The sequence below is a fragment of the Mustela lutreola genome, chromosome 7 (assembly GCF_030435805.1).
Source record: "Mustela lutreola isolate mMusLut2 chromosome 7, mMusLut2.pri, whole genome shotgun sequence".
Taxonomy (NCBI): domain Eukaryota; kingdom Metazoa; phylum Chordata; class Mammalia; order Carnivora; family Mustelidae; genus Mustela; species Mustela lutreola.
Window position 1 is genome coordinate 108,850,642 of NC_081296.1, and position 12,935 is coordinate 108,863,576.

Here is a 12,935-nt window from a genome sequence, read left to right on the forward strand (position 1 = left end):
AGAATCAAAGGAAGAGGATTCTGATTAGGGCAGAGAAAATTTTGTCAGTGTAAGAATTCTGAAAGAGCAAGGAAGATACTCCTTTTGATATGACAGACCATGATGGAAATTTATCTCTTGTAAATCTGTGAAACACTATCAATAATCAGAGATATTTTTCATGTTGTCCATAATATGCTGAAAATGATCCATGAATGTCATTAGATTGGCTAACAATTTGAGTTGATTTTTCCATTAGCAGTGTTGGTTTCCATTTGAGGTTTTCTTACTCTGACAACTAATAACTAGTATTTCTGTAGCACTTTACATTTTGCAACCCCCCTTTTTTTTCCCAAAGCCCTTTTATGTACATTAAATGGCCTTTTCCCAACAATCCCACACTGTATCCTTTCATATCTAATATTGGGGAAAACTGAGGCACAGAAAGGTTATATGACTTATTATACAAACCCCAAATTTTTCTCACTCTAGCAGGATGCTTTTTGTATGGTTGATGCCTGTCCCAACATCAAGAGAACAGGTGCCAAGCTAGCAGGTCAGAGCTAGGTACATAGGCAGTGTATCTTAACCTTAAATATGCACACAAATCCCTTGGCATCTTAAATCAGATCGTGGTTCTCTGTAGGTATGAGGTAAGGCAAGAGAGTCCAGCCTTTCTGCGAGGGAAAAAAAAAAAGGAAAGAGCTCCAGGTGGTGTCGGTGCTGGTCAGAACACAGTTTTTGCTGTTTGTAAATCATTTCTGCTTTCACCAGCAGAAATTTCCAGACTTAAAGAGTTCAGAGAGGGCCTCCCGCTGACCCCGATCCTCTCTTCTTACTCAGCAAGAGCAAAATGGCCACAGCAAGAAGCAGGCACTCTTGTTCAGGAGTAAAAACATGTGTCTAAGGAGTCTTCAGAAATTTCTCCTCAGGTATCCTTCAGGTTGGAATTCTGGAAGCAAAATATTATTTATTTTATTTGGAGGGCAGAACGAGAGTGATAAAATCCTGAGCTGAAGAGCCCAAACAGAATTCTACATGTGAATCCAAAGCAAACAAGACTTGTTTGGTAGGAAAAGCAAAGATTTGTATGTTGTCCTTTAAAAGCCACTTGAAAAGGAAACAAGATATCCATTGTTTGTGGGCATCTTTTTAAGACCAGGCAGAAATGGCATCCAACCTGGGGAAGTTTGCAATGTCCAGGATGGCAGACCCACTTTGGGGGTACTCTTAGGCCAAAAGATAGCCTAAGATAGTAGTTCTCAGCCTGGCTAGCTATTACAGGTCCTCAGATGCATTAAAAAGTACAAATACTCCAACCCACTACAGGGATTGTCTCTTTCTTTGGTCTGGAATGGGACCCGGGCATCAGGTTTTTTTTTTTTAAAAGCCTCCAGCTAGGGTGACTGTGTAGCCAAGGTGAAGAACCACTAGCCTAAGGCAAAAAAAAAAAAAAAAAAAAAAAAAAAAAAATGTGGCAAATGTGATCAACATGTCCCAGGATGGGAGGTGGAGTTTGTATTCAGCATTTGGATGAAGAGTTGGTATCAACATATGCACACAGTGAGTTCTTAGTATTTGCAGTAGTTAGAGTCTATAAAACCACTGTGAACACTAAATTAGCAAATCCTGAACCACTGCTCCTAGGGGAGATCGAGGGTGACGTTCCTGCAAGCCTCACATTTTCATCCGCAGATCAGTACGTAACTTTGTTTCATATGTGTTTAAAGACATCTTGTGTCTTATGTATTGCTGATGCATTAACCTTGAACTCAAGGCCAGCAGCACTATAACTCATGCTTCAGTGAAGCTTATTTAGCACATGTATTCTCTCTGTAAGGCACATTGCAGCCTTCCTGCACTTAGGAACACCAGGGAGCACCTCAGTTCTGCCACACTTGGGGCCATCAGAAATAGAAAAATCACCAAAGATAAACACCAAAGTGAGAAAACCATGACCCTACACAGGCCTGGAAAAGGCCACTTGCTTACAGGATGAAAGCCAACACAGGAAGGCAGAACCTCAGTTGGGAGTCTGTGCATGAGGGACTCCGATTTGTTGCCCCTCTGAGCACGTCCACGAATGACCATGAAAATGAGACAAGTGTTGATTTGGGGGCCTACAAATAAAGCTTAGCAGATCAGTGAATTCACAAGTATGGAATCTGTGAATATGGAGGATCCACGGCAGATAAGACACAGAATAGGAGAACAGACAACACGTCACACAGTTTGTGGGACAGGTGAGGGGGACCCCACAAACGTTATACAGTATGTGGGACAGTTGGCGAGGAGCAAAGGGAGGGGACCTATGGATCTGAACTGGCTGCCTGGGTTCTAGCCAGCCCTCCTGATGGCCCTATGGCCTCTTTCTCTCTGCCCCCCCGGGATCCAAAGTCTCCATACAGCCCTTCCCATCTCATCTCCAATAAGAAATGAATGCTGTTCAATTCCTGTCCTTAAACTAGAACAGTCCCGGGGGCTGAATTATGCCAGCAACCTCGTGCCTGCAGTGTCTCTGGAAGTCTTTTATTGTAGGACTGATTTATAATACCCAAGTAGATGAGTTGAGAGCAATTACGTAAATGCTGTTTCTCTGGGGTAGAGAAGAACAGTACGGTTTAAGTGAAAAATGCAGTGTCGAGTCAAAAATTCAAATCTGTATGTGTAATTACAGGCCACAGTAAATCAATTTTACAAACACAGTACCAATATCACCACATTCCAACACCCACCGGAGCTGGCTGTGACAGTTCGGAATCTGAGGAGATACCAAAGGTGAAGCAAAGTGGGAATTGGGATGTGTGAAGCCTCGATAGCTTGTCTTGAATCACATGGTGAATTCAATCAAACATAATTAAGAAGCCAGGAGAGCTTAAACCATCCAATTTCTCTTAATTAACAACAACAAAAAATCATCTAATTAGCCATGTAAGCTCAAATTGTGGGGTTTTTGAATGGTCATTTATGTGTATTATTACATTTGACATTTAGATTGAATGCTTTAATGAAAACAAGAACCAGTTCCCTAATCAGTAAATTGCCCCGCGAGTCACAATGCTGAGAAACTCCAGTTCTCATTCTTCTATCAAGTAACTAAGTTAAGAATTAGTCAGGACCACATAATACATCCTAATTATTTATCACCCTTCTCCTAGCACTAGAAAGCGAAGAAAAAAGATTTCTGCTTGATCAAGGCAAAGTTCAGAGTTTCACGCCCAGAGAAATCCTGGCACAGGTAGTGCATTGGGCTGGGGTTGAGCTGAGCCCCGAAGGCAGGACTTAGGCATCTAATGATTCCAGTCCTTGCCTAATGAGAGCCATGACATTTACAAGCCATACCGGACTCTTATCTGGGAGCCTTGAAGTTCCAACAGCAGACTTTGCCTTCATAGACAAGGTTTTTAAATAGCCTTTGTGAGCCCATTTCAAGGGATTGACCTGCTTCTCCTCTGGAGAAGCCTTGTTAGCAGTGTCAGGTTGTAGAAGTCATTGACTATTTGTTCAGCGACTGTGCTGTGGCCTTGGGAGCACTGATGCTCTGAGAGGGTCTGAGTTGCTCAATCATGAAATTCCAGCTGTTTGCAGTTCCATATCAGGATTGCTTTTCTGGTACCCATGCTCAGTGAGCAGCCCCAACGTCATTAAACAGAGGATGGACATTGCATTTTGTAAAGCTAAGAAGGACCTCCTGGGTAGGCATGTGAGCAGTTACAATTTGACAGCTGTCTTTTAAGAAAGGGACAGGAGAGATGTTTTTTCATCGAACATCTAGTTTTCTTTTCTTTTTTTTTTTTTTTTTAAGATTTTATTTATTTATTTGAGAGAGAAACAGTGAGAGAGAGCATGAGCTAGGAGAAGGTCAGAGAGCGAAGCAGACTTCCCATGGAGCTGGGAGCCCGATGCGGGACTCGATCCCGGGACTCCGGGATCATGACCTGAGCCGAAGGCAGTCGTCCAACCAACTGAGCCACCCAGGCGTCCCGAACATCTAGTTTTCTGAGTGTCTCCACTTTCTTCCTGAAACACAATGACTGGAGCATTTTTATGGATACGGTGGAAAATGAAAAAGGACATGCCCTCTTAAATCCACTCCTGGCCACTGGCTTGACTCAATTATTTACTCTACTTGGTGTCATCAACAAAATGATTCCAATTCTGTGTCTCTGTCTAAATTCTTTTCTGGATTTCATCGCTTCAAGTCTCTATGTGGGTAGAAATTCCATGGACAAGCCTCAGGGTTGAACGCGTGTAGGTATAAATATAGATAGGAAAAGAAACAAAATGCAGGAAAGTAGAAGTTAACCCAACTTCAGAAGTGGCTGGGTTGATCCCGCCGTCCCTTGAATTGGCTTCAACATCTGCTTCCGTGGTGTCAGATTACTTCCATAGTTGATGTCATTGGTTTTGATGGAATGGAATGAGAGGATTTGGGCAGTTTCCTTTTAGGACTGCTTGATTTGAAGTTAAGCTTGTGAGTGAGACTCAACCAATTTCTATAAAATGTCTATATTGGCTTCTTGTCTAGCTTATTTCGTAAATAATGACAATACAAAGTCAAATAGCCGTTATCTAAAATAGATTTTCTACTGGATGACACCCAGTTTTGCCATTATAGAAACTGACAAAAGAGGACAAATGAAATGTACCAGAGATTAATGCAGCAATAAAAGTCTGCCAGAAACATCCTAATTTACTTCTTAAAAGCCCAAATGTTTAAGTGATAGTGTGAAGGCAGAAACATACATCTTTCCTCTGCCCAAAGGCTGAGCCGTCCGGAGAGTAATAAGAGCTGACATCAGAGACAAGGACTCGCGTTATTGAAAAAGCCTCTCCAGGTGCTTTTCCCTGCATCAGAATGCTTTTGTTTCAATGCTGTATGAAAATGAGATTTAATAGGGAAAAAGAGGTTTGGCACTGTGTATTTGTCAACCGCGTCGCGATGTTCTTTGCAACTTTGTCTTCTTTCAGACTCTCCATTTGTTTTGTTGCTTAGGCAAGTGTACATTTTCTCTTTCCTGAGAGTGTGTGGCTTCCCCTTTGGGCTCGTCGGGAACACCCTATCCACCGACCACGTCTTTGCTTTGTAGCCTGTTCTCTCCCCTTCCCCCAGAATGAGGTGGAGTCTGAAGCTGTTTTGGGGGAATCATCTTCTGGTGTCCAGATGTTGTAAGCACTGGTTTTCCAAACCTTTCAACAAGAAGCAGAGAGCAAGCATGCAGAGTTGAGGCATGAAACCTTCTAGATGGGCTTTCAGTTTGTTCCCTGAAGCAATGATGGCAGAGCATGTTAATTTTAACCTGAGTAATTAATAACCCCTTCCCCCTCCTTTTACACCAATCTGTACTTGGCTGTAAATGTGAGTGGTGTTATTTTGTCTTCTTTTGCATGATGTCACTGATCAAACACTCTGGTTTTGTTTTTGTTTGGTTTGGTTTTTTAATGTATTCTTGCAGTACTATTAATCTTCTCTTCCCCAAAGATTCCCACTACAGGGCCTTGGGTTACGGGTTGTGGCCCCACAAAACCAACTAAAGAAGAGGAATCCAGGCTCTGGTATCATTTCACCACTGAGCCTCGAAAATGCTGGCTTTTTTTTTTTTTTTTTTCCCTTAAGCAAATGCCTGGAATCATTCAAACAAGTGATGTTAACAGAACTCTACTCTTTGAAAACGGAAAGCCTTTAGTAGCAGTTCCTTAGATGCCCTGAAAGCACTCTCAAGAAATTCTTGGATGGCACCTGAAAAATGCCCGAGAAGCAGCCCTTAAATCTAAAGAAATGATCAGAATTGCTCCCCCAGTAACTTTGAAACAATAATTGAAGCTATTTTGTAGCTGGCAGTGGGTTGAGTTTTTTCTCCTTTAAACTAGTCTAGTATCAAACCATCTCCTATAGCAAAATGTAAGAATTGTATGATTGCTGTATACAGCAAATTGCTGTATACAGCAAAGGTTCTGTGGATACTCTGAATTTCTTTGGGGAGTAGGTCTAATAGACACTGTTAAAGTTACACCATTAGCAGCTCACACGTAGAATATTCTTAGGCTTTGTCATAGTGTGTTGACATGCCCAGCGTGTATCCTGAGAGTAGGGAATAGCCTAGGATGTTTTAATTTAGGAAAAAACTTTGAAGTTAATATTTTAAAATCATGTGCTGATGTTTGGTTTCCTCGTTCTACTTCTTCAAATCCCTAAATTAGAATGAGTTATTTTTGTCAAGTTTACTCGCAATTTTGTCAAGTTTTATCATATGAGCATCTAGAATTTGGAAATTTTGAGGAAGTACATGTTTTCCTGTGAGAAGGGCAGCTTGTTGAATTAGAAATTGAGAGACTGCCTGAGGAGTAAAAAAGATTAAGATTTCCAATCCCATCTGAACTCTTAGAGATGTGACGAGACAGAACTCAAGTTTGGGTTGAGAAATCAAGCTATTAGGTTTGAGGAAAGAGGGCGTGATTAGGAATATGGGAACACTTACTGCCCTTATACAAAAAGAAGTCAGCTTCTAGATTATAAACTCTAGAACGAAATGTTAAGACTATAAGGAGGTGGAAACACATAGTAGTAGCAACGCAGAGTGCTGGTGGACAGGACTGGAAGGAATATCCTGACGATGAAAGATATGCCAGGGACTTTGAGCACGACAGTGCCCAAGGCTGCCTTTACTGCCCATGAAAACCTCGGTCAGCAAAGCAGAGAATAGCAGTCATCTCTACCATTTGTTGAATTTGGGGCTCCGTTGTTAAGTTATAAAAAAAATAGGGGTCCCCAAAAAGCAAGAATTGTACCCTGAATCTGCTGATAGAAAAAAGGGACCAAAAGAGCTATGAACTCAGCAACATGTAAATTAATTTGTCTTTTATTAATGTTCATACTCTGCCTATATATAAAGATTATTTGCAACACAGTATTTCATTCATGAGCAAAGGGTGGTGCACACAGGGATTTTAAGGGAATTTCATTCCCCAGGGCCCAGAGCTCATGACTTAGGAATTCTTGAATTACCTTTCAGGGGGCTTCCAGCTCTGAAACATTATGAATCTAGGCTCCTAACAATAATTTTTAAAGCAGAAATTGCATTCAATGCATAAGCTTCAGGAGGACAGGGAAGTATGCAATGTATCTTTGAAAGATGTCCGTTAAAGTTTGTGAGGATAAAGTTTCGCTGACAGTGGAGTCCAATTATCTGTACTGTTTGCTTGTGGGGATCTCTTCTCTGCTCCACGGTGAAGTATAATGCCTAACCTAACGGTGAACCAAAGAGCTCGTGGGCCAGTACCTCCAAACTTCCTCTTTCTGCAAACCCTATTATTTGTCACATTAGAAAGCAAAAAAAGCAGTTATTCCTAATTTTCTTAAAAGAGTCTGTCCCCAAAAGCCTGTCACTGAATTTTGAGCTGAAATTGAGCTGAAGTCAAGTTTGGTCAAAGGAAAGGGGTTAAAAAATCTGACTTCCAGGTTTTTAAGAAAATACTTAAAAGAATAGGTCCCAGGGTCAGGTATGGTCTTTTCCTCTAAAAAGGCGTTGACAGGAGTCTCCTTAAAGATGTTTTGAGATGAAAAAGAAATCATAAGTTTAAATAAGGTCAGAGAAATTGGCTAGCCAAGAATGATATGGCAGAGTTTATTGCCAGATTATAAGACCCTCTCAACCTGTATCACACGGCTCCATGGCTATAACAAGATTATTTTTAGCTGTTTTTTCCCCCATATTTCAACTAGACTTACTCAGTATTTGTTATTTATTTTTGGTTCACTTGGATTTATAAATGCCCCCTAAATCACAATATTCTATTGGCCAACCTATGTGTACATACGTGAATATGTGGACATTCCTGAAATTTCCTGTAAGAAGACGTAAGCAATATTGAACCTCTATTTCCTTCTAAAAACAATAAACAATATTGAATTTATACTCTACACTATATTAAATTTTAGCTTCAGTTTTTTAAGGGCAAAAGAGGCGCAACCTTTGTTCCCCGAGTAATTTTTAGTAGGATTTTCAATATAATAAATCCATCCAGAAACACGCTGTCCCTCCAACTTCCACTATTCTAAAGTCACGAATGCAATATAAATTCAGGACTTCGATTCTGCCGGAACCTGCTGATTTCTAATCTATATTGAGATTTTTTTTTCCCCCAAGGTGTACTTAATTCTTCAGGGTTCGGATACCCAGGGGCAGCTTAAGTCTGAATGAAACATTGACTGTTGTCATTCTAAAGGTCTGCCTCTAGCTAGAGTCATTTTGGGACAGCTACCAGAAGACTGTTTTCACTGCTCTGCCTCTCTACTCACAGGAAAAAGGAATTTTTTATTTAGGTATTTACTTTTGCTTGAATATCCATTTTTCCTCTATTTATCACCACATCAGAAGAATTCTTTGGTTAAAAAAAAAATGGAGTGAGGGGACGACCATCAGCGCTGTGCCCCTGGCCACCTCATTCATGCCACAGCGGTGAGGCCTACATGCTGCCCATGGCATTGATCATTGCCTCTGCCATTTTGTGCCGAACATGAAGCCTAAAATTGGCCTTGTGGTACAAGCCTCTACCTACTATCTCTACCTGAAGAATTGTCTTTGCCCCAGAATGGCACATTGGACAGGTCACCTGTCACCTGCTTCTGTCTCCTTCACACTGGAAGACGAGCTGGTCTTGCCTCTGGGCCTGGTTTTCTTTGGAGAAATGCGGCATTTGCCCAGCATGACTTCACTCTTACTGGGGTGGGTCCCATGCCTGGATCTAAACACATGGCCATCTCTGTAAATCGGAAGCTGTGTGTGAGGCATTTTGCTTGGTTGCTATAGGAGTTTGACTCCTAAGGAGACCTTGCTGTTTGGGTGCCAGCTGCGGGAATCTTTATGATGCAGACAGGGTGGGCCTTCAGTAGAAAGTCACTGGGGAAAGGCCCTGGTTTTCCCTCGGCTATAATTGATTTTTTATTAGAGGCAGAGGCCAAATGGATGCCATGTTCCCTGTGATGTCAGTCAAACTCAGAGATATATGAAGACATGGGTGTAGTTATCTATGAGTAAAACCCGATAAGTCCCACTAAGTTAGGTAACGATCTTGTTCCATTCTCAATAACTGGTAGAATCCTCAGATATCAATCAACACGCCTCCCCAAGGATGCCCATCAATGGGGAGGTAGCGTGGCATTTAAGAAAAATTTAGGTGGAAAGATGCAAATGGATTCCATCCAGAAATGGAATTCAACTCCTACATATCTGGGGTATCGCTGTCAGCACCCAAAGAAGGGGATTCTCTTAGTGGTGTGCCCACCCATGATTACATACATGTTCACTTTTCGCCTCTAACCAAGCTAGGTCCTAAGGGTTCTTCCAATTCAAAGCTGGGTGTCTCTCTTTAGCCTGTTTTTGTGGTGTGGGGTTTACCTCTAATCCTGGCTGTGAAGAGGAACCCCCATTTCCACTTGAGGCACACCTGGTCGGAGCATCAGCCAGTTAGATAGTCTGAAACAGTTGCCAAGGTATCAGAAAGCTAAGATGTCTAAGCTGGACTGTTCCAGCACTCAGTGAGCCCTCAACAAGTCTGCCCAATTTTATATAAATACTTAGACAGGCATGAAATGGATTTTCTGGATGTCTGGCTTTTTTTTTTTTTTTTTTTTCTATTGGCTTCTCTCTTCATTTTTGCTGCTGCTTCCTTTTTATTTACTTTTTTCCTTTTTGCTTTTTTTTTTTCTTTTCTTTTTCTCTTGGTAATTCTGATCCAACCAGGTAGGATTGCGTTTTCCAGGGAACCTTTTTCAATAGTTTCTTCCCTAGCCTATTTAGTGGAAAGGCAAGCTGTTTCAGATTGTTAGGGTCAAAAAAATTTTTTTAAACAAAGTTCCCTTTGCATTTTTTTTAAAGTCCAGTGATAATTCCTTGCCTTTGATAGAATCTGCCTCAGGTGGGAATCTCTCAGGTTACAAATGGTAAACTCGGGCAGCTCCCTTTTTGCCTCCCTGTTCTGCTAATGAAGAAGCTTCTCGCCTTTCAGGCTGTCCCTCTTTTGCACAAGTTGTCTCCCTTCTGGCCACGTGAAGCCACATGGAAGGAAACATTGACAACAGAGATGTGACCCCATTGCTCTCAAGGCCTGGTTGAAGCCAGCTGACCATGAACTACCTCCCCACACCACCACTGCCCCCAAATATGCTTTCTGGAAGCACCCAGCCTTTTGGCTCTGGCCTTTCTCTTTGAAGTGGGGGCAAGGTAGTCTGCTGCCCAGGTCTTTGTGGTGTGGGTGCTTCTTACACTGTGGTGTCAGCTCTGCTTACTAAAAAACACAGGTTCACACCAGCCAGGAAGAGCTTGTCCGGGCCTGGGAGAGCAAAACCTCACTGTAGGGGATAAGGCCCGAGATGGAACTTAATGGCTTCCCTGAAAAATGTTTAAAAATGCATGTGGCTCAATTCCATGTGAGCGTGGCTGCAGTCAAAATACCCCAGACCTGTCAGGAAGCGGGCCTCAGAGACTCTTATGAATAGACTTATTTTGTAAAGTTACTTAAACGCCCAGAAAAACCAACCGAGGGTAACGCCGGCTCCCCGGGCGTTGATTTGGGTGAAATCCCTCCCTCAAATGACCTCAGTTGAGTTTGGCTAGTTACAGGAGTTGTGTTGCTTTTTCCTCCTTTTCTGGAAGAGAGAGACATGGAAAACAGGGGCTGCGCAGATGTGGCCCACCGGGGGGGAAGCGTTGATCCCGCGGGTGGAAACCGTCCCCAGCTCACTGCAAGCGCCCCACCGGCTTCTGAATGAAGGCCTTGTTACCTGGCAGTGTTGTCAGTGTGAAGTTTGGCATTAACCTGTGAAGCTGGGGAAAGAATCGGCCCTTTCACACACAGCTGCCGGTGTCGCTCACACACCCTGAGGTGTGTGTGCACCCTGCGGCCCCCCAGGAACCCACACCCCTCCAGAACTGAGAGGCTCCCCTGCTTCCTGGCTGCCAGGCCTAGTCCACCTTCTCGTCCAGCCCAGCCAAGATCCCAAACGGTGACCAGCCTGCCTACCCTTCAAGGAGTCCACCCCTAATGACATGGGTAATGTCGGGTTCTATGTGTTTCCCAAAAAAAAAAGAGAGAGAGAGAATGTCCAGCCCATGTTCTCTTCACTCTTGGCCCATGGCTACTTTGCCAGGCTGTCAAGCCTCACCTGATTTATAGGCCTCCTGCCACGGATCCTGATTTCTAGAGTTAGAATGAAAACCAGATCTGGACCCACAGAGGTGAAGGCCAGATGGGTGGGGCCTGTAGGTTTAGCCTCTTTGGGGAAACCCAACCCACTAAGAGGTGCAGATGCATCCCTTTGAACCCCCTGAAGGGAAGGCCCCTGCCAGGCCTGTATTCAGCCTGCGGGGACCGCAGATAGTTAGCGTCATTTCTCAGGGTTAAAAGGTATTGTGGGTGCTCTGTGGCCCAGGCTAAAGGGGGGGGAATAACCTATTTCATTTTATTTTTTTTTTCCAGTTCTCTCAGGCCAGGCACACCACAGCCCTTTGAAACGATCTGTGTCCCTTACCCCACCCATGAATGTGCCAAACCAGCCTCTAGGCCACGGATGGATGTCTCATGAGGACTTACGAGCTAGAGGACCCCAGTGCCTCCCATCCGATCATGCCCCCCTGTCTCCACAAAGCAGTGTAGCCTCTTCAGGAAGTGGTGGGAGTGAACACTTAGAAGATCAGAACACTGCTCGTAACACATTCCAAGAAGAAGGTAGTGGTATGAAAGGTGAGTGACGAACGAGAAACCACTGGGAACAGAATCTGTCCCTTTATTTAGAGTCAGAAGGGTGAAAAGAGAGGTAGGTAGTCAGCGAGAGAGGAGCCCAGCCCCCTCCCCAGACTCGTGCATTTGACCCAGCCCTTGCAGAGCTCCAGGGTCCACCCTGGCGGAAAGGGCTCCGATTCCCCTTCCAGGGTATCTTGCCAAAACCTGGGATGCAGGAACCAGAGCAGGAGAGGTCAACGCTCTTCTTTTTTTTTTTTTTTTTAAATGCAGTGACTTGCAGGCAATTAAATGAGTCACCGCTACTGGCGGTAGGATCTCCTGTGCACGTACATTGCTCAGCCTGTCCTGTTTGGAAAGGCGCTGAGCTCCTCCAGCCTTCTACCTCATTGGCTGTGGCCAGGGAACTGTCAATAATTCAGCAACACAAACCACAGGCTCTTTCTTTTAAGTCTCTCCTAATGCAGAATGGTAGTCGTGCGTGCTTCCTTTCTCTCTCCCTTTTCTTTTGATATGCAAAGAAACTTTTAAACCCTTTCCTCTGCACCTGTTTAAGGAAGGTGAACACAGTACCACTGAGAATCTATGTCAGGGTGTTAAGCCTGAGAACAGCTTCGCGTACAGCATAAATAAATGTTTGTACATTGCCCTGTAAATCTAGCCTCTTCTTAAGCTATTCATCAGGAGACAGAGATTGCCAAATTACCCTGGACGGGTTCAAAGAGGATACATGCGTTTTGTATTTTTAGACGCCAAGTTGTTCAAAGTCTGGGAAGTCCTCGGGGAAAGATGCTCGTCAGAGACCCAGGAATAACAGATTTAGATGGAGAAACAGTAATTAGCCTTGCTTTTGGGAGTACAATACTGCAGGGGGGCTCTGAGAGCGGCCCTCTTTGCTGGCATCCAGAGTCCTGAGGACTGGCTGTCTCCAACCTTTCCCTCGAGAAGGCTGTGTTGGTGTAGGAGTCTCTCCACCAAGTCCCTTCCCCGCCATGGAAGCGTGGCACAGAGAGATATCCATGGCCACCCAGGGGCCAGTTGTGTGAGACCTCCAGGCTGACACAGGGAGCCTGTCCATTAGGGGAACAAAGCTGCCGGAAGTTCCTTCCCTGGTGTCTTCCTTGAACATTCCTTTCCCTCAGCGGCAGGCCCGTATGCTCCCATGCCACCCCCATCCCATGGTGAGTGCCCAGAGTGCGTGGGATGTGTCTTGATGC

The 12,935-nt window shown here is 43.8% G+C and overlaps 1 protein-coding gene across 4 annotated transcripts in view; it reads left to right on the forward strand.

Annotated features, from left to right (window-relative positions):
• Positions 1 to 12,935, forward strand: part of SAMD4A (sterile alpha motif domain containing 4A) — a 206,769-nt gene that overhangs the window by 141,001 nt on the left and 52,833 nt on the right. For 3 of the 4 annotated variants that reach the window (XM_059182141.1, XM_059182143.1, XM_059182144.1), the window contains exon 3: positions 11,458 to 11,721. The exons of the other annotated variant lie outside the window; for it this stretch is intronic. In XM_059182141.1, the coding sequence (XP_059038124.1) occupies positions 11,458 to 11,721 (264 nt within the window). The remainder of the gene's footprint in view (positions 1 to 11,457; positions 11,722 to 12,935) is intronic. 4 annotated transcript variants of the gene reach the window in all.